Source organism: Betta splendens, chromosome 15, assembly GCF_900634795.4.
Source record: "Betta splendens chromosome 15, fBetSpl5.4, whole genome shotgun sequence".
In the NCBI taxonomy this organism is placed as follows: Eukaryota; Metazoa; Chordata; class Actinopteri; order Anabantiformes; family Osphronemidae; genus Betta; species Betta splendens.
The window spans coordinates 8867463-8888472 of record NC_040895.2 but is presented as its reverse complement, the minus strand read 5'-3'; the positions used below and the strand labels follow the sequence as shown (position 1 = coordinate 8888472).

General features: G+C 50.2%; 1 protein-coding gene across 4 annotated transcripts in view; it reads right to left on the bottom strand.

Moving 5' to 3' along the window:
- The window catches only part of unc5b (unc-5 netrin receptor B), a 38510-nt gene that overhangs the window by 7035 nt on the left and 10465 nt on the right, over positions 1 to 21010 (bottom strand). Inside the window, exons 2-8 of one of the 4 annotated variants that reach the window (XM_029175305.3) lie at positions 4715 to 4945; positions 4373 to 4516; positions 3838 to 3941; positions 2782 to 2962; positions 2494 to 2661; positions 1925 to 2089; positions 618 to 650 (exon numbers count right to left, since the gene is read on the bottom strand). In XM_029175305.3, coding sequence (XP_029031138.1) covers positions 618 to 650; positions 1925 to 2089; positions 2494 to 2661; positions 2782 to 2962; positions 3838 to 3941; positions 4373 to 4516; positions 4715 to 4945 — 1026 coding nt within the window. The remainder of the gene's footprint in view (positions 1 to 617; positions 651 to 1924; positions 2090 to 2493; positions 2662 to 2781; positions 2963 to 3837; positions 3942 to 4372; positions 4517 to 4714; positions 4946 to 21010) is intronic. The other 3 variants (XM_029175306.3, XM_029175307.3, XM_029175308.3) reach the window with 3 other exon arrangements.

The window sequence follows — 21010 nt, the reverse complement described above, 5'->3', positions numbered from 1 at the left end:
GCTTAAGAAAAAAGGCCCGTGTTTAAAGAGCGGAGTGGGGAAGGAAGCCGCAGACACTACAGAGCAGAAGTGCAGCGCAGCAGCGAGGGTGGAGGAGAGGAGAGCCTCAGGCAGACGGGCTGGCAGAGCTGAGCTCCCGCGCTCACGTGGCGCGATGGAACCAAAGCCGACAGCCGTCCGCACTTATTACCAGAAACAGAACAATGGCGAATTAGGTGCATTACCGTGGCCGCTCTCCACTGAGCTTATGTCGCACCGAGCTAAAGGAATTAGCATCACTTCAAATGTAAACTATATCACAGATTTGCTCAAAGTCTGACACAAATCAAGTGTTTTTGCTCAGAAAGCGCTGCGCTGCCACCTTAAAGTATTTGGATCCGAGAGTCTCAGCGTGGATGCAGACGTCTGTCACGCTGCAGAGCTACTTTTGGTTTTACGTCGGTCTGATTATTGGTAGTTCTTGTATTACAGCCCTGACACTCACCCTATGGAGCCAGCACTAAGACTTAGGACAAAAGTGTGTGGACGGACCCACTCAGCCCAGAGCACTGCTTTCATTCACCTCCACGCACACACAAACACAGTGAAAGGCTGAAGTGATAGGAAGGTGAACTTACAATGGTCTGCATGTTCAATATAAATCTTTTTATCTGTTTGAAAAGAAGAAAAACAAGAGAGGCAAAGAGACAAAAACATAAAAATGGATGGACTCGTCATTATGCAAATGAAAGACACAGTAACATAATATAATGCGGAAACGAGAAAGTAAACAATAGCTCATCAATATGAAAATAGAAGTGTAAACATAAAAGGCATACGGCAAGCAGGAAAACATCCTCCATCGCCATAAAACAATAACATCAAGAAATGTGCAGCATGGTGGAAAGGAGTTCAGCATAATTGCTTATATAATGCGGCAGGAAAAAAAAAACGAGAGAATAAAGGTCCATTAGAAATGGCTGCGAGATTATGATCTTACAGTGTGGAGGAAATGTGGCAAGGACAGTTCTGAGAATGAACGGATGCCGGTGCTTCTTGGTGCGCGAGCGCAGATTGAAGCCGCCTTGTTATTCGCCCCCACGGGGTAAGTTGTAACCTCCGTCGTCCTAGAAAAACATGACGGGAGCCGTCTTTTCCGCGGTTGCGCTGAGGCCAATCATAACCCGCGTCCCGAACGCCAGCGTGACCTTCTATTGTTTGTCCGTCTGCGAGGAACGCAGCGAGTCATTATGTCAGACGGACACGTTACGGCTGCAGAATAATCGAATTATTGCGCTGGGAGTATTAAAAAAAGTCCGCCGCTTAACTGTACTTTGCCAAGTGACACATAAACAGGGCTGAGCGGCGCGGAGGCTCCCATCAGCCCCTCTGTCACAGCCACTGGGGGGAGGATCTGCCTGCGACGGCTCAGCTCTGCATCAGACGGCGCATTTGTCTAATCTGGCTGCTCACGTTGCTACAGTAGGAGGGTGCATATGACCCCCCCCCCTCCCTCGCCTGCACACACACGTATGGAGCGCGCCCGCGCCGCCACCGCGGCGCGTCGCTCCGCGCGCACATGGATGTCGCCCGCCGCCTCTGTGCGACTCTAATGCGCTGTCGGCCGCATTCCTCGCGGCTCATCACGGGCTGCACATCGGGTGTCAGCGCGCGTCTGACTCACTCTCGCGCGCCCTTCGCCGCGCTAATTCTTGGACTCGGCGATGCCGTGCCCACGTCGCTCGCCCGCCCGCACGCCCGCTCGCTCGTCGTTTCCTCCTCACTCCATCTGTGCGTTCAGATGTGGATCACTTCTCTCTTTGTGAGCCTGAATTCTCATCAAACATCTGCCTCTCATCTCGCTGGGTCTTCGCCTTCTTGTTCTGCGGCTCCACACGCTGACCTGTGTTTAATCAGGGAACATATAGTCTTTTTCCTCACTTACTTCGTGCACACAGCCCCTCGGTGCAGTTCTTGCTCTCCATCATGCTGCCGCTGCAGTGCTTCCCCCCGTTCCTGGGTGGCGGAGCTTGGCATTCGCGGCTGCGCCAGTGGGTGCACTCCGTCCCGCAGGCCGACCACTTGGCCCACTCCGTCCAGCCCCCGTCCACTGCAACGAGACGGCGCGCGTTGGACTAATTTGACAGTTGATCCACAGCTACGCCCAGATCTCCAGGGAGGAGGGGAGCGGTGCGTGACAGAGTGTGGCAAGAGGCAGAAATGCACTCTGTGGCTTGTGTCAAACAACTCTGGAGTCATGGGCAGAGCAATGGGAGCCACACTGGTCTGTGGCAGCAAATCATAACACTGTGTTCCTGATGCAGATGACTTTTCATGAAATCAAAGTAGTTTGCTTGACAAAATGCACTTCTGTCCTGGTTGGTTGGAGACGCTTTGCTCTCTATTGTAATTGATGTAGAAGAAAAAGCCCATTGGGGACACTTTAATATTCCAGCGTGAGACTACTTCGTCTACAGGAGTGGTAAATAATGCAGATGAGCATGTCATCTTCACCTGGGCACAGTGTGGTGCAGGTCACTCTCTGGAAGGGCGGGCCCTCACAGAAGGCTCCTCCGTTCAGAGGGGCAGGATTGGTGCAGCTGCGCGTTCGTCGCTGCCAACCCCGCCCACACTGAGCGTTACACTCTGACCATTCAGTCCAAGAAGACCAACCTCCACTCACTGAGAGAGACACACACACAGAGGGCCAGTGTGAGCAGGTCAACTTCAACACGCGCAACCCACGGGACGGCGCGGGTCACTTTGATGAGTTTAGTAGTTTTGAATCGGCGGGCGCGTTACCGTAGACGATGAGGGTGGCGGTGCTGCTGCGGCGCCGGGCCACCACGTTGCGGGCCACGCACGTGTAGTTGGCGGTGTCCGACAGCCTCGCCTGTTTGATGATCAGGTCGTGGTCAATGGTGATGAGGAAATTGGAGTCCTGCGACGGGTCGATGACGTCCTCGTTCTTCAGCCAGTCCACCTGGAGACGAGCACGCGGAACGCTCATGTTTTCTATTTGGCAGAGACTGCTGAACATGATGTGCGAGACTGGCTATTGATCACACACACTGTCAATAACAGAACATTTATTGGTTCACGTTATAAAAAACGTTTCTCTGCGCGAAACTCGCGTCAGTTTTTGACACGTCCTCCTCTTTACTCACTCAACTAGCACAAACAATAAAACCTGAATTTATCATGAAGCACATTGTGAAATCTCAGCAAATGCTTCCCAGTAATTACATAAAATGATGCCTTTTATGTCACATAATAACCGTTCTAATAAGCTACTAAAAACAACAATCCAGCTTGGCAACAGAAATATTTACTTGAGTAATAAACATGGTCTGAATGGCCAGTATTTTTAAAATATATTGTCTTGCTGCTGTTTTATGAGAGAAATAAAACCCTGTGATGTATCGCCGTACAGTTAGACTAGTTGAGTGTGCAGCAATAACACAACGTGCATGTACGCGCAGCCCATTTTGCTTCGTCGCTCATTTCGGATCATTATGTTTGTCACAGAGGTGGACAGATCTAAATCTCTCCAACTTTAGTAGCTTGCCCTTTACTTCCCTCCGTTTATGCTTCATGTTGTTGTAGACAGTAAAGCATAAATTTGCGTCTTTGCTTATTTTATTCCACTCTTTTTAATTGCATTTTCATATGAAAACAAACGCACAATCGCAGAGAAACAGACGAAGGAAATGGGGGAACTAACTCGCTATTCATTATTGGATTTCTCGTTTCCCGTCTCTATAAAATACTAAGCGACGGAAAATAAACAGGGATGCGATGAAAGATCAACAAAAGGAACATGTCTGTGAATAGTGATGAGGAGGGAGAGAGCGCTACCTCAGCAGCAGGCATGCCCTCCGGGGGACGGCACTGCAGCAGCACCTCCTGCTCCAGTCGCACCTCCCGCCCCAGCGGCTCCTGCTCAAAGTTCTTCCTCAGGTCTGCGGAGGGCGAAACGGATGCAAAGTAGTCAGCACTTAGCGCGGGCGGCCCCCGCGACAGCCGTGACAGCAGAGAGACACCCTCTTTATCTTACTGACACACATATAAACACATAAATGAAGCGAAGCCCCCAAAAAGTGTCAGTGTGGTATATTTCTCTTCATTCCCCTCATAAACATGCACATTGTCCATCACACGCTGCCACACGTTACCATGGGGACTAAGATGGAACGCTACAGCAATTTATTTGCATATATACTCAAGCTGACACGTATGACAGGGAAAAATCGGAAACATTTGCCCTTGTGCTATCTTCCTTCCTTCCTCTCTCTCTCCCTAGATTCAAACACAAACCAGTCGATTCCTTCTTTTTCTCCGCTCTCTCCTGTATAAAACCACACACACACACAGACGCACACGCGATACTGACATGCAATGCGGACGTAGGCGCGGTTGCTCTTGGTGGTGCCAGCCGAGCTCCAGGCTACACACTGGCACCAGTAGTCCTCCAGCCCGAACAGCTCCTCCACCTGGGTCCTCGACACCGAGATGTCCACCTCCCTCACCACCAGGCCTGTGCGGGGGGGAGAGAGCGATTAGCCAGGCATATTTTTCACAGTAAATATAAATAATGCATTGGCTGCAGGCCAAGCACTTAATGTGCACATAAAACGCTATAAGAGCTAATGGATTATGTTGTTTGACAATTATTTCTGTAGTGGAGTATGTTTATGTCTGTGAAATACAAGGTGAGTGTATTTGCGAGGGGGACCTGTGATCTGGTCCAGGCTCTCTCTGGTCACGTGATCGTTCTGATTGACCCATTCTCCGTTACATTTGAAGTAGATCTGCGTGGCCGGAGACGCCCGGCACCGCAGCTGGACCGGCCGGTTCTTTACGATGAAGGCGTCCTCTGGCTCCAGCAGGAATTCAGGGAGGGGCTCCGCCGGGGCTGACGGGAAGGAATCCGGAAGGACCTCTGCCTCGCTGTAGTCGCTGCTCTCTGAAAAGCCCAGAACAGCGGCGCGATTAGGATGACTGTCATTGAAGAGAAGCCGCCGGGGCCGAAGCGCAGCCCAGCAGGGAGTCCGTGGGGCCGATCCCGCTCTCACAACTGTCTGACGAAGAGGTAGCAAAAAAAAAAAAAACCCAAAATGACAAACGTTCCCCCTCGGGATCAATAAGCCATCACAAACCTGGTAGAAGCATCCGCGCGTGTGCAAAGAACCAACCTGCGAGCACGGTTTCACTGTTTACATTAAGACCCCGCCGTCGGCGCATTTCAGGGAGACGTTTCAGGACAGTTGACAGTTTGCAGACCCAACGAAGGGGCACGCTGACACTTTCACTCCTGCACCGGTCAATGCAGCTCCTCCAGGAGAAGTCTGGCCCTCAGCGCTGACCTTCCACCGGCACGTTGTGTTGATCGCACCTCATCCCCTGACACTCTGGACGTGACGCGTCCCGCCGTGACCTCCTCACACTGACTTGGTCCTCTGATAACGACCATAAACTATATTAATGCTGCAATACTATGGACTGCTGCAGGTTTCTACGGGAGGAGAGCGATTTGAGCCTTCGGTGAGGCGTTTCTCATTTTAGGCACATCAGCTGTACAGAAGTAAAGCTCTTTGAGGCAAATCGCTGTTTTTGTCACTGTAAATAAAACTGACTTGACTTGACAGCCGAGTATTAAAATGGCGTCTATGAATATAATGACAAAGTGTCAAACGCATCACATCTCTTATCATTAATCTCTCTCCCGCTGTTAGCACAGGCACTGGGCTGTGAGTCAGTCAGACTTTTTTTTTTCTGTTTACAGAACCGCGGGGCTGCAGACCATGATGCAAGCGCAACCTGCTGCCGCGACTCATGTCTGGCCATCAACGGGACGGGACCGATGAGCTGAGCTCAAACCTGGAGGAGACCTGGTGACAAAACAACCAGGCTGCAGCATACTGTAACGAGGAGCAACCTCCATTATATAAATCCACAGTGTGCAGCAAATATATACACGCTTGCTTTTTACTGCAGCCGGCGCCTTTGCGTCATCTGCTAGCGGAGTTTTACGAGTCGTTTCTGTCAAGTTCCGTCAAGTTTGTAAATTTTTAATGCACGCGACCTTTCAGTGAAAAACACAGCTTTCCCACGAAAATGATCCGAGTTAGTAAAGCACTAAACTGGATGCAAACCAGGGGCCAACAGCAGCTCCTGGAGCTCCAGAGGCACCACCTTCACGCGTGGGGATGCAAATTCTTCAGACGGGGGCCAACGGGACACAGGAGGCGTCGCTGCCCACGGCTCAGAGCCTGGTGCTCGATGACCACAGGGCAGCGAGGAAGGGCAAACGCAGCTTCAGGCCCAGAAGCCGTCCAGGAGGCAGCTGTCAGCCCATGTCTGTCTCTGCCTCCACCCAAGCCCATCGCTCTCACGGACGCGTACGTCTTCTGCTCCGCCTGCATATTCTACGAGGACCTTCCACCGGCTATATTTACTCACCCAAACCACAACCCCAAGATGAACTCCCACGGCTACAGTCCCCCCACCTGAGGAGCAGAAGCGGAGGCTGTGCTGCTTGTTGGGACCTCAGAAGGTGGTGAGGGCCGTTCAAAATGCCCTCACGTTTTCATAAAAGAATAATTTAAGCACAATAATAAATACATGAGCAGACGTGTGTGAGGATATTTATACGCGCGATTCTATAATTACTCTTCTAATCTGATCTGAAGCATGTTTGCTCTAACTTGGTTTGCTGGACACACACACACACACACACACACACACACACACACACACACACACACACACACACACACACACACACACACACACACACACACACACACACACACACACACGTTCCCGCTCCTTGGCAGCCAGCCTCACTTAGTGTCACTTATTCACAGTCAATTAATGCCGTTAAGCGGCTCCACAAGCAGGTAAACACAAACAAATATCAATAATGAAAGTTAACACGTCTCAAAATGATACATAACCATGAAGATGAATCACATTTATTGTCGTGCCACTCTGGCAATCTCCTCCTCTCTGTCTCCTCTCTCTCTCCCCGCGTCCCTTCGCTCTCCTCTTACTAAGCTGTCGCCTCCAGTCTTTCAGACTTTGAATTCTCTGTCAATAACCAATTGTGTTGCCCCCCCCCCTCCGCCCCCGCTCCTTTCCCTTTGTCCGGCATTGATCGCACAGTGTTCAAACACGGGTTGAAAAACACAGCCTGTCACTCTCCGGGAGCACTGAGAGGGGGCACGCGAGAGAGCGAGCGAGCGAGAGAGAGAGAGAGAGAGAGAGAGAGAGAGGGACATCGAAGACTGGCAGCAGAGGCAGACAAACAGAGGGAGACAGTGGTTCAGACGGAGACAGAATGGGAGGAGAGCCCTGAGTATCTGGATAAACCTCTGTGTGTGTGTGTGTGTGTGTGTGTGTGTGTGTGTGTGTGTGTGTGTGTGTGTGTGTGTTCCGGGGGCCTGCACGGTTTAATTAAAACACTTTTGGATGACAGAGGTAGGAGACAGACAGCTTCTTTCTCTCGCTCTGTCTCTTTCTGGGATAATGGAGCTGGGGGTTTAAAGTGGAACCTGTGTTTTTGGCCCTGCATACAAACATCCATCAGAGCTCAGCAGCCGGCAATTTGTGCGGAATGGAGGAGCCTTAAAGAGAAAAACTCCTCGTCGCGCAGCACAGCAAGTCTTTTATTACTCTAATGACAGACAGCAGACAGCTCGAAAGCAAACACAGGCTTCTGGGTCGTCTTCTCCACAGAACACAATCACATGTAGATCCAGACGCTCAGCGACAACCCATGTTTAGACTGTATATTCTCACCCACTCTCATCCACGTATGCCACATTCAAGTAATATAAGGACCCCCCCCACACACACACACACACACACTTGACTGTGACTGGGAGGTGGAGTGCAGAGCTTCAGTGCAGAGTTGGAGTGACAGTGGCCACGCTCAGAGACGGAACTGAGGGGGAGAGAGGATGGGAAGACAAAGACGGGTCAAGAGACACTCGTAGACAAGTGGAGGAGAGAGAGCTGATGGACTGCACACACACACACACACACACACACACACACACACACACACACACACACACACACACACACACACACACACACACACACACACACACACACACACACACTGCTCTGCTCTTATGGGCAAGGGAAACGAATCACAGCAATGTCTGTCTTTGTCTCAGCTTGACTGTGTTGTTCTTTGTGCCCTGTGTCTTTCTGTACCTTTTCTTGTCCTCACACACACACACACACACACACACACACACACACACACACACACACACACACACACACACACACACACACACACACACACACATGACTGTAATTTGCTCAGCCCCAGCGCCTCCAGCCAGAGCAGTCTAAAGCATCTGTACTTTGTCATTACCTTTACAGTGTTAGTCATTACTGTCCCCTCCAGTGCCCTCACCGTCCCGGCCGCTGCACTCCCGAGTACGGGAAGCCCGGCTGCCACAGAAGAAAGGACGGGAAGACGGGCACTTTGAAGCAGCCAAACAACAGAGAACCACAGGGTGGGCTGTGTTTGTACAGATCAGAAAACTTTTCCCCCCGTCCCGGGCGTCCTATGAGGTCAAAACCAAACAAATAGCAGCACGGAGTCCCTCCTCCTCCCTCCTGGTTCCTCTTTGGTGTCTGACATAGACGCTTCCTTCATGCCCTCCCCTGACTCTTGTCGCTCCCTCCTGCCTGTTAGATCCAAAGCACTTTGTTCACAGCCGACGGCTACGAAAGGTAAACGCGTTGCTGGGCTCTCTGAGGCCAAACATCTGTGAGGACGGCCTGTAAAGCGTGCCAACACTGTCGGTAACAGAGGAAACAAGGCCCATAAATGGAGTGATCAGCAGCCATTATGTAACGCCCACCGACTGGCTGGCCGTATATCCATCCATCTCATCCAGTCCACCTCATTACCATCGTTCTTGTGAGAAAGCCCCGAGGTCGTGTTGTGCAAGCCATTCACCCACACACACACGCACGCACGCACGCACACACACACACACACACACACACACACACACACACACACACACACACACACACACACACACACACACACACACAGAGGTAGGTCAAAAGAGACAGAGACCGATAGTCTCCCCTCGCCTCCCTTAAAGGACAATTACACTGATTGATTGATATTCAGACTGACTTCATTCTCATCAGCGTGAACACAGCTTCTTACAGAGGCACAACTACTGGATAAAAAAAACAACACATATTTACATTTGGACGTTGGATGGAAAATCACTTAACGTCAGAGCGGGGAAGCGTCTGGCGAGGCGACAAGAGTGCATGTGGAAGCGACACGGCGTCACTTCTCACATCAACAATGACAGACGGAGCGTGAGGCGTTGCGCAGCTCAACCATCTGAGCGCACACACACACGCACACACACACACACACACACACACACACACACACACACACACACACACACACACACACACAGTGTATAAACAACCACTCCGAGCGCCGGAAATGCTGTTACTTCACTTCACAGACACGCCATTATTTCCAATTCATTATGGTGGTTAGGAGGCAGGAAGCCGAGGCTGACGTGCCTTCTAGGAGCGACTCAGCCTCGACAGCTAGCTCATAAATGTTGCCTTAAAGCTTCTTTGGATGTTCTGATCCCGCCGCCGTAGACGTGCACCTGCGGTTTCTCTACGTGTCTCTTCTCTCCGTCTCTTTGTGCTCACCACGGTGCCTCTCTAACTAACGGCCTGCTTTTCACATAGGCTGGGACATTCTTCTCTTCACCCTCTCCTTCCAATCCTCTTCTCTTTGCCTCTTGAACTCTAATTTATTTTCCCTTACAGGAAAATTGGACATGTTTTTTGATATGAAGTCTCTTTTTTGCGGGCAGACTTTTGCAGACTGAAAGGAAGATGCAGGAACGGCGCATCTTGCCTGTCGCTGTGCCCACAGTTAGGAATAAAAAAAACCCAAACCACTTTCATCTCCGCGTGCCCAGTACAGCAACAGGTCCAAGATGTGTTAGCCAGGCTCAGCACAAAGACACTGGGAGAGAAAGCAACTGTGCTAGCTCCATTAAATGAACACAAACAGTTCCCAAAATGTGCCACAACTAGAGAAGCATTCAGTTCTGGTCTCCACCTCCCGTGCTCAAGCTCCAGACGAAGCCGACTTTGAATGCATATGAATAAGGTTTGCTGGGATAACCTGGGAGCTGAACCTCCATGAAAGCTGATCGCGGCGATGGAAATGTCACACCTTTGATTGGTTCCAACATGTTAATGAGGAAGCCTGCAAAGCGGCCGTTCCTCCATTTCATCGAGATACGGACGCCGGGGCACGTAATCGAGTGTGCGAGCCGGCGAGGAAGAAAGATGGAATCTGCGCGAGGCAGAGGGAGGGCTGCAGGATGCCGGAGAGCAGATTGGCAGGACGGGGAAAAGCCGAGCAGGTGACGGAGATGCGGTGTGACAGGGATGCTTCGCTTGTCCATCCAGCGTGTCTGGGTGGCAGGAGGAGAGAAAGCGAGCCCGGGGACATGTCACACACACACACACACACACACACACACACACACACACACACACACACACACACACACACACACACACACACACACACACACACACACACACACACACACACACACACCACCTCATTTACAGACCTGCTTGTAACCAGAGTATTATCCCACACTCTCAGCTGCAAGGTATTTTGCTCTGTAACCCTCTAATTGTAAATGAAGTGTGACCTGCTCTTTTTCAAAGGACTCACCTTTTTTTGCCTTCAGTGTCGTAATGACACTTAATCAGTGCTAGTGGAGGGGAAACACACCCTCACACATCTACACACACATCATGCAAGCGCGGTGCCTGATGACAGGGCGACAGAAATGTTTCCCTGCTGATAACTGGGTGAATACTGGCGGATTCTGCGGTCGTTCTGCATGGCCTCCAACTGTGTGTGTGTGATAGAGCGCGAGGATGGGTGTGTTCATAACACACTATGGATTATATTTACCCACAGCGTATGCGAGGCACAGCCTACTCGAAGCGAGATTCTGTGTCTGTGTTCTCCAGCGTGTGGGTGAGTGTGACTGCGAGAGTGGGAGCACTAAGAGGATTTGCCGCTGCTGGTGCACTTGAATAGACAAGCGAGAGGGGCTGCGTCGCAGCTAGGGGGCGCCACCCCCCGCGGAGCTCATTAATCACGGCCCTTCAAGACGCGGCCCAGCGCTGCTTGTGCGTGGCCCGATGACCACCTACTGCATGGGAACACGGACGTACACAAGCAGCGCTATCAATCACTATCAGGAGACGGAGGGAGGAGAGAGGGAGAGGAGACAGAGTGGGTGAGACTGTGTTGTTTTCCTATTATCCTCACGAAATTACAGACCAATGTCACAACTATTACTTGGAGGTCAACCTCATATGGTAGAATGAGCCTCTTCCCCTTCCTCGGTGTGTGTGTGTGTGTGTGTGTGTGTGTGTGTGAGAACGGTGAGACTGTGCATGTTGAGCATAAGGCGCCGCTGCACAGCTGCCTGGTGAGGGTTGCGCAGATCCACCCGGGGTGGCCAGTTGCCATGGTGGGTATTCACATGGAGCTGGCTCCTCCAGAGGCCATTAACGACGGCGTACAAACACACAGTCTGTCTGCAGCCTGTCCCCACGTCTCGTCCTCCCGCTTCTCCCCACTTCGCCCATTTGGACGCGCTGTTGAAAATCCGTCCTCCGTTGCCACCGACTGTCTCGCCGCGGCAGCGCCTGTGTGTGTGTGTGTGTGTGTGTGTGTGTGTGTGTGAATAGGTGAGCAGTACAGTGGGATGAGTGTTTGGAAGCTGGGGCCGTTTAAATGGCAGTAATTACATGAGAAGATGAGCTGCATTCCTTCCTGAGGGCAGGTTGATTACAGGCCTCTCTTCTCCGGGCCCCTGTAATTACCCACTCTACCCTGCCCTCCCTCCTCACCCCCGTGCCTCACCCTCCATCCCACTGTACTCGCATCGGCTCGGCTCTGCCTCACCCCTCCTCCCCCGCCGCCTGTCCTCTGATCCACCCCGCCCTCGCAGCACTGCACCTTTTCTCTCCCCTCTCCAGGTGGCTCCTCTGTCCTACTGCTCCTTGAACCGATTACTTCCCCCACGCAGAAGTACACACGTACCCGACGGGTAAACAGCAAACAGCACATGTGGACAAAGTGCACAGTGACTAAAGTTTGGAGAGAACATGATCCTGAAGCCTTTGTTTTCTGAAAAGGGAAGCGGGATGCTGTGTTATGCACACGGACAGCGTACTTATCTCACGAAAACACGCCGGAGCTCTCAGTGACTTGTGTCGCTGTGTGTAGACAGGGGGGCTGCTGTTAAATGCCGGTCAGCCCTGATGGCCACTCCTTCAGACAAGACTTGACAGCTCTTGTCTTACAGGTACACACCCGCCCCAACACACACACACACACACACACACACACACACACACACACACACACACACACACACACACACACACACACACACACACACACACACACACACACACACACAGAGGGAACTTTCAACAAAACCAGTAAGTCCACCTCAGTCTGGGATTCCGGTAAGACTGGAGACACACAGACAGTCAAATTACATGTCCTTCCCCAAAGCGCCCTCAATTGTTGCACCAAACAACAGCGTGAGTCCCTGCAACCCTTTCATTTGTGCTCCATCACGTACTGGGCGTGGGTTTACAGTTTCCCCATTAAAACGCTCAGAATGTCAAAACACTCATTGTTTATAAATTACAGTTCATCTCTGGGATATTGTTAGTGGCGCCATCACGTGACGCCGCGTTAACTCCAGAGGAAGACGACTGTGACTGTGAGAAAGTTCAGCAAAGGGTGTCACAACATATGTGTTTTTTTATTCTATAATATGACAACTTGGGTCCCTGAGGACAGGAAGGCGGCCGGATCAAACTTCCTGTACAAATCACATCAGACACTCTGAGCAGGTGATAATGAAGAAAGAGACGAGTGTTGGGGACTTAAAGAGCTGGAGAGAGAGAAAGAGAGGGAGGGAGCTAAAACATCACTGGGGCGAGATGGATGGATTAAAAATGAAAAGTCTGGATCTCTTCGAGCATTAGGAAGACAGAGAGCAGGAGGAGGCGAGACAGAAATAGCGCTGGTCAGGCTGGGAAAGGACAAGAAAATGGGAGAGACGGAGCGGGTCAGCACAGGTAACCTAACTAATGTAAAGCAATGGTGGAGGCAGGAGACGTGGAGGAGGCGGAAAAGGTTAACGACAAGGATGTAAGCTCGGCTGTAAGTGGGTTGCCATGTTAGAGGGAAAAGAAGGAAGCGGAGAGGATGTGGATGGAGAGAGCGACGGAGGAGGAGGAGGAGACGGGGAGAAACACACAGAAGCGCTCCTTGGGCGCAGCTCAAGTGCAACTCCTGATTGGTGTGAGCGTGTGCGAGGGTGCGCGCGCCGACTTGGGGGCATTGGCTATGGTTGCCGCGATTGCCCGTGCTATTAGAGATGCCTGCTGCTGTAATGTGTTGTGACAGGGGCTGATTCTTGTGACTAACCGCTTTGGCAGGAGCGCCGCTCTGTCATGCTAATGAACAGATGAGGAGATGAGCCGGATTGACAGCGGATCGACGGGCCACGCACATGACTTCGCTTCGCACTTACACCCCCCCCCCCCCCCCCCCACCACCACCACCACCCCCACCCCACAAATAACCAGCTCCTGACTCACTGTGAGGGAGAGGTGACAAAGTGCGATGCAAGAAATAAAAATTTTAAAAAGATAAACACACACACCCCACACAAACACAGCGGGGTTGGCGTCACTCTGTTCCCTTATTGCGTCCCCTTGCATCAGAGAAATCCCTAGATATGTAGTACACAACAAGCGACGTGCTGTAGGCTGGCCTGTGTGTGTCTCTGTGTGCATGAGGGAGGCAGATATGGATGTGGAGCTTTGAAAATGCATGTTAGAAATGATAAAAGTCCTCTCAAAGCATGCAAAGCGAAAACTGAAAAAATCAAATAAATAAATAAATAAGGCTCATATGACGTCGGCGAGAGAAACTTTTTAAAAGCAACTCTAACTTTAACCAATATCTTTTTAAAAAAAATGAGATGGAGAGACAAATAGAGAGGCGGCGAGGCGAGACAGAGAGTTAGCCAAGGAACAGAAAAGATTAGGGCACTAATAGGCAGAAAATCCATGTTGGAGGAGGTAGATGACGAGAGGTGATGTGCCGATAGCAGGGGAGGACAAATGGAGAGGCAGATGATAGTGGTTAGATTCAATCTCCTCACCCCGCAGAATGTGGGGGTCTCGTAAGCAAGAGTAGCCCTGTGCAGAAGCTAATGGCTGCTTTATCCTTTTGATCTCGTCCCTTCCTTCCCTTTATGCCTCGCTTCGGCGTTCTCTCGAAATAAATGTCCGTCTCTGCCGCAGCGTCGGACCCGCGAGCTCGACTCCAGTCAAAGGAGAGGAGCAAATCAGAAATCCAGATCTACCCCGGCGTCGTAGCGGTTTTTTTTTACATTTTATAAAGCGATTTGCTTTTTAATTGTGCGGTTTCCCTGTCGCTTCGACAACGGGCACAAACGCCCACAAAACTCAGAGGAAGTCGAACGTCAGGAGGAAATGTGCAGTCGGAGATAGGAAGGGGAAAACACAGCACGCTGTTTGACTGCCAGGTAATCTCAGCGCAGTGCGGCGCCAAAACATAAAAGCTAGAACCAAAGCACAGGCTCCTCACAGACTATCACTTCAGGCCAGGCCAACTTTTCCATATCTGGCAATCTGTGCTGCTAACAGATTGTAAAAAACAGCCAGAACCGATAGCTATGCGATGCCGAGACTGGCAGCACCACTGCAAAGGTATCTGCAACTGCATGCGTCTCTGCTCCCCTCTAGAAACGTAAATCCTATTATGCTTCAGGTCAAAATATTGTTTTTCTACCCCCCCTGTGTGATGAGTCAGCATTTGTGCATCAATCATTCATGAGCCCATGGCTTTGTCTGATGTCAAAGTTTCTCGGCGCTGCTCGCTGCAGTTAGGGGAACGAGTCCTTGACCCAGAGACAGGACGGCGACTGGGCTGGAATGTAAAAGAGGACACGCCAGAGCCCGGGGCTGGGACCAGTATGACTGGACTGGCAGGATGGACCGTGATGGATAGCAGCGATGAACGGAGCATGACGAAATCCCCTTGGCAGATACAGATAAGCTTGTGTGGGAGCTGAAGGGGGGGTGGGGGGGTGGACGGACGGAAGGAAAGGCAGAGTGTCACCCAGCAGACGCCCAGGGCCACCGCAGACGGATGCTGACACTGAGCGGCCACTGTGTGCCACGCCGTGACAATAATGATGAGAGACTCTCTCCCGATCTCCGTGGCTTCTGCTTCTCCTCTCCACTGTCCCTCCCTCTGTCACCTCCCGCAGCAGGCCTGTGCTTTGAGCCGTACCCGGGCTGCGTGTCCTCTGTTGGCCTGGGTCAAATGGCATTTGCTGGCAAATCCCACTCAAGTGGAAGTGGGAGGTAAAAAAAATGAAAAGGACACAGAGACCTGAAAGGTTCCTCTGTCCTAGTGTGTCAAAAATATCAAAGTCAAACAAGTTCTCTTAGTAATTATGAATCCAAAAGGCGACGATATGTAGGACGACTCTTTTTCCCACCTATGCTGCATGCAGGCTGCCAAGCGGCCTGGCGTTAGTCAGAGCCGACCACATGGTCGTCGCACCAGCAGACGGCGGGGCATTAGCTCACTGTCCCAGATTCTAATGGCTCTGGCCCACTGAACCTCTCACAAACCTGACGCCGCTGCGAGTCACAACTCGTCCTCTGCACAGACTGCCAACAGCATTGTTTTGTTTACACCGCGCACTTTTCTGACCTGTGTGTTTGTGTAGGTTCTCAGCGTGGCTCTCGTTGCATACACTGTATCCGACTAGTCACTCAGGGCTCTCTCTCTCTCTCTGTCTCTCTCCTTCGCTCTTTACCCAGCTGAACCCATGGCAGCAGCCCTGGTTAAGAGGTCTATGTATCCCATTAGGATGATGAAGAGGCCTTTCATCAGCGCACTCCCTCTGGCCAGTAGCTGACAGGAGCTTTACCTTGACAAGCCTCTCAAACACACCGCTCGACGTGAGACAGCACCCAGCAAAGAGGTCCGCAGGCGGTACACAGGCTCACCGGCAACACACACACACACACACACACACACACACACACACACACACACACACACACACACACACACACACACACACACACACACACACACACACACACACACACACACACAGATACTGAGCTCAGACTCTGAGCTGAGAAAAAAAGACAGACCATGTTTTGTTGCTAACTTTTCACTTTGAATCTCTCATCCATTTTCACCATTAGCCAATGGAGCTCGGTGCACGTAGAGCGGAGACAACTCTTGACTAATTCTGACAGGGTTCTCTGATCTATTTTTAATCACTGCTGCACGAGGACTAATAGTTTAACGACCATGCAGGGCTCTGTCCAGATGGGCGAATTCATTTTTCAGGAGGGGGAAGCGCGAGAGAAGGGAGACAGGATGTGAGGACAGAGAGGGGGAAAAACTGAGACGAGAATAGAGAGCGAAAAGAAGAATACGGTGACAACGAATACGGCATGAGAGAGCAAAAAGGAGAGGGAGAGAGGCAGAGATTGATGGAGACGGAGAAACCTCAGGAGCCGAGATGACCTGGATTCATAGGACCAGTATCGATTACTTAAGGAGGAAAAGCTGAGGGTAGAGCTCTGCAAAGGCAGAAGCGAGTGGAAAAAGATAAAGTAAACATACACACGTACATAATCCAAGAACTGTAGCTGCTTTACTTAAATCTGACAAGAGGAGGCTTAATCCACTGCTAGTGGATGAAGAGCACGTGCAGCGTATGGGGAACTGCATCTCATTTGGATTCGGTGTGGGATTTATGCTGCAATCTATAAAATGTGTATAGATGAATAAAAGTAATATTTATCCCAGTCATTGGAAGTAAAAGGAGATTCACTGAGGATGCAGCTCTTTGTCAATACAGTCATCTGATTGATTGGCAACACACAGACAGTAATAACAGCAGTTTGACCTGGCGTGTGCGCGATCTTCAGTATTCTTCAGTGTAAAGTAATCAGGGTTTGTGACAGCACCAATTCCAAACTGCGTCTCTCCTGCGATGCCTCTTGGTTCGGCCCAAAGCCCTCGAATGGCCACGCTGCGCTAGGAACCAGCTAGAATAGAACTGCTCGACCCTCATACGGCTGCAGCCAGTTGGGTCATTTGTGAAGCACAATGGCAGGCTGCAAACATAAAAGTGTTTATATCGTTCCCACAATTTACAATCTATTCAGCATGACTGACTTCACAACTTCTATTTTCCACAACAACAAAGAGCCCGATTGTGGTGTGTGTGTGTGTGTGTGTGTGTGTGTGTGTGCGCGATGCGGCAGAGGACATATAGGTAAACGGAGCCAGAACAGAGAAACCACGCGGGACGGCTGACGCCACTCTGTTATTATTATCAGCTGCATCATATGCAACACAATGCTGCTGCTTGAATAGTTAACGCGGCGGCACCCTGCCGTGAGGCAAGCAGCAGATGATTGACGCGGGCGAAATGGGCTGCTGCAGATATGCATGAAGGCAAATGAATGCAGGACACAGCGCCTTATCATTTCCACAGAATACTGAGGCTAGTTAATAACATCCAGGATTCACGCTGAGGTCATCATCGCTTACACTAGTGCCCCCGCTTCAGCAGATAACAGAAAGTTGGATGGTGCAAATCTGTAGGTCAAAGGTCAGCCCACACAGATACCATTCATCAGTACCATGACACATGACTCCAGTCCTCTCTGCTACCCAGATAACAACCTGCACAGCAAACAGGGGACGTGTCTTCCAAACACGCCTCACTGCGTGATTTGACCCCACCTTTCTGTGACCTATGACCTTTCACCAGCCTCCTCACAGGGGGTCCACAAAAGGCACAATGTTCTTCATAAGTATCTAAACGAGTAGATGCCCCTGGACAGCGAGAAATCACAAGCTCAATTTAATTACCCTCAGTTTTCTCCCCATGAAATATTACAGCGCGCGCAGCAAAAATCCTCTAAAAGTGCAAGCATATATTAATGCACATTACACAGCCTCCAAACAGTTTAATGAGTGGTGAGGCACTGAAAGCAATCAGTGAAGCAAATATAAAGGAAAGAACGGGAGCAAAAGGCGCAGGGCAGCGGAGTAATGTAGATGAGAGAAGTGAAGTTACCTGTGAAGCTAAAGAGTGTGAAGATGAAAACGAGAGGAGGCTAGTGGAGCAGAAGAGGCAATTTTGGACAGCGTGGGATCCGCCGCGTCGTCTCGTCTCGGAACCGCCGCGTTCTGAGGTGTTTCATATAACAAGCCGCGGAGATCAATAGCGTCCATTTACAGAGGTGCGGCTCTTCTAATCATCCGGTGCTCCGCTGCCCACGGAAAGACCTGCGACACACGCCCGGCCCTCTGGTGGGGAACGTGTAATGAAACGTGAGCCGGCGCTAACGCAGGTCTCCCTTCCTTCATCGCCTCCATCACCATATGAGCCATAAACACATGAACAGGCTCCCATATGTTTGGCTAAAGTTGCACATCGTGTGGCCCATTAGGAATCTGAGGGGTGTGAGGCACAGAGACCAAAATATCCACAGCACTCTGCTTCCCTCTCCAACTCATTGACTGAGCGCCTCAGGGCAACATCACAATAAGCGCTCCTTGTTCCTGCTCCCAAATGCAATTCTATAATTCATCTTAATTGAGAAAAACAAGCAAGCGAGGAGAAAGCACTGGAAGGCTATAAAGTACACGCTGTGTATATCCAGGGCCAAAGGGACCGAGTGTATGTTTTGTGTCTGTGCTGTGAAAGGTGAACGCAACAGTGTATCCATCTTGTGCGTGTTCGGTGTGAGGCGGAAAACAGCAGAGACAAATCATACAAGACCCAAACACACGCAGTTCAAAAGAGTAATCATTTACAGATATATAATTTAAGCAAACACAGAAAATTAGCTTCTCGTTACTAATGAAGGATGTGGAATGCGTTTTTATTTCCTGCACTCGCTGTGATTTCTGTGCATATACTGTAATTTATTCAAGGGTTGTCTGGTTCATATTCCCCAGCTTAGACACAGAGGTAAAAGGCAGATGGTGTTTAAACATGGTCTCGAAAATGCAAACTAAACACGACGTTGGAATATCAAAATGCTGAAAGACTTTCAAGCCAATATGGCAGCTCAAATACAGATGGAGCGCCAGCTTTGACTGCAAGCATGCAGACGTATTCTTCGGGTAATTAGCAGCAAATTCTGTTTTTTTTTTAATTCTATTTATGGCTCTTAGATGTTTAATGCAAACCCCCCCGGAAGCTCGCTGGTCAAGGCAAACATTGAGTTTCAGGTTAGTGTCGGAACATTCATGAATAACAACATTCCCGTTGTTCTAGGATGAGGTCAGTGAAGGATGAATACATGAAAGAAGGATTTCTACATTAGTTGCCCTTGTGCTGAGCATGTACCTCCACAGCTTTATTAGTGGGTACATGTTTTTAGAAGATGCGCTACTGAATCATTTGTGTTTGCTGTTTATTTTTCCATCCGCCTTCCAGAGCGTGTGCTATCTAGGGCAGCGGTCAGCAGTTTTAATCAATTTTACAAACACAGGAGAACTACGGCAGCCAGGAAATCCCAGCACGACAGTGGGGGAATGGACATAGCAATAATAATAACAACACACGATCTAATCTGAATTATGCTCTAAAGAGATTAGGTCAGAATAATCCCCAGAATAAACACACACTGGGAGGAGGGGAGGCCGCTTGTGGTCAGACGTAAGTGTGGATGTATTTATTCCTGATGGTCAGATTTGTGGAAGGTTTGTTTGAGTTGGGGTCTAAGTGTGATGATGGTGTTTATTTTGGGAAATTGGAGTATGAAGGTCTGAGTCAGAGGCTCACGGGGCTGCTATTATTGAAGTACAGTAAAACGCTTGCTCAAACAAAGCCCCGGTGTGATGAATTCCTGGACACCTCATCCCAAAGTGAGTCAACTCATTTTCCGACAAGGATCCAGATTTATTACAGGTTAAACAAAGGCTTTAAACCCATTTTCTATTTTAGGTGTACGGAAATAGTTTAGAGTGAGCAAACAGGGAGCCCCCGTTAGTCTTCTTGAAGAAAAAATAGTGAGAGAGCAGGAGCTGAAAATGAGCAAAGACGTATGATTGCGATGTCAGTTCACCTGCTCTCTGGTGACTGGTGTCTGACTGGTGTCTGACTGGTGTCTGACTGGTGTCTGACTATCACATCCTAGACTTGACCAGTAAGGAGTCAGTACATACAGAAAAGTGGAACAAGAATGACAACTTTCAGTTATACTGAATTCATTTTTAAGTATTCTTATCACAGAAATCTATATTTCTGCACTATCCACTGCTTTAACAAAAACAATGTTTACAGCTGCAACCTGTGATGTAGGTTTGTTGCACTTTCCCAGTGGCGACTCTGTGCGGAACGGGTTCAAGGATCAGAATGAACAGGGCCCTGGCAGACCTCAGGGTCACCGCCTGCCTCAATGCTGAGCAGTCTATTGTCCTGCAGCTGCATGACTGCACCACTCCGGGTCTATTCACAATCTGTTCAGCAGCTCAAGCTAAGTGCAATAGAGGACCTCGGCCTATTGTCTGACACCAAGTCTGTTTGAGCTGCACCAGAACGCTCACTTCATCACCCAGCGAGTTCAGGGAAACAGTTAAGTCAGTGAGAATGGGGGCGGATTTACACAAGTATAAAGACACGCTAAACACACTTAGGCTGACTCCAGTGCTCCAACAGAGAGCGGCGACCTGAGCGTCCAGAGAGCCAAACACACTGCCTGACCCCTGTTTGCTTTCCTTCCTCGTGTATTTGGATCCACACAGAGGGATGATGAGCTTACAGTAGGATCCACAGCCAAATTCTTCCATCAC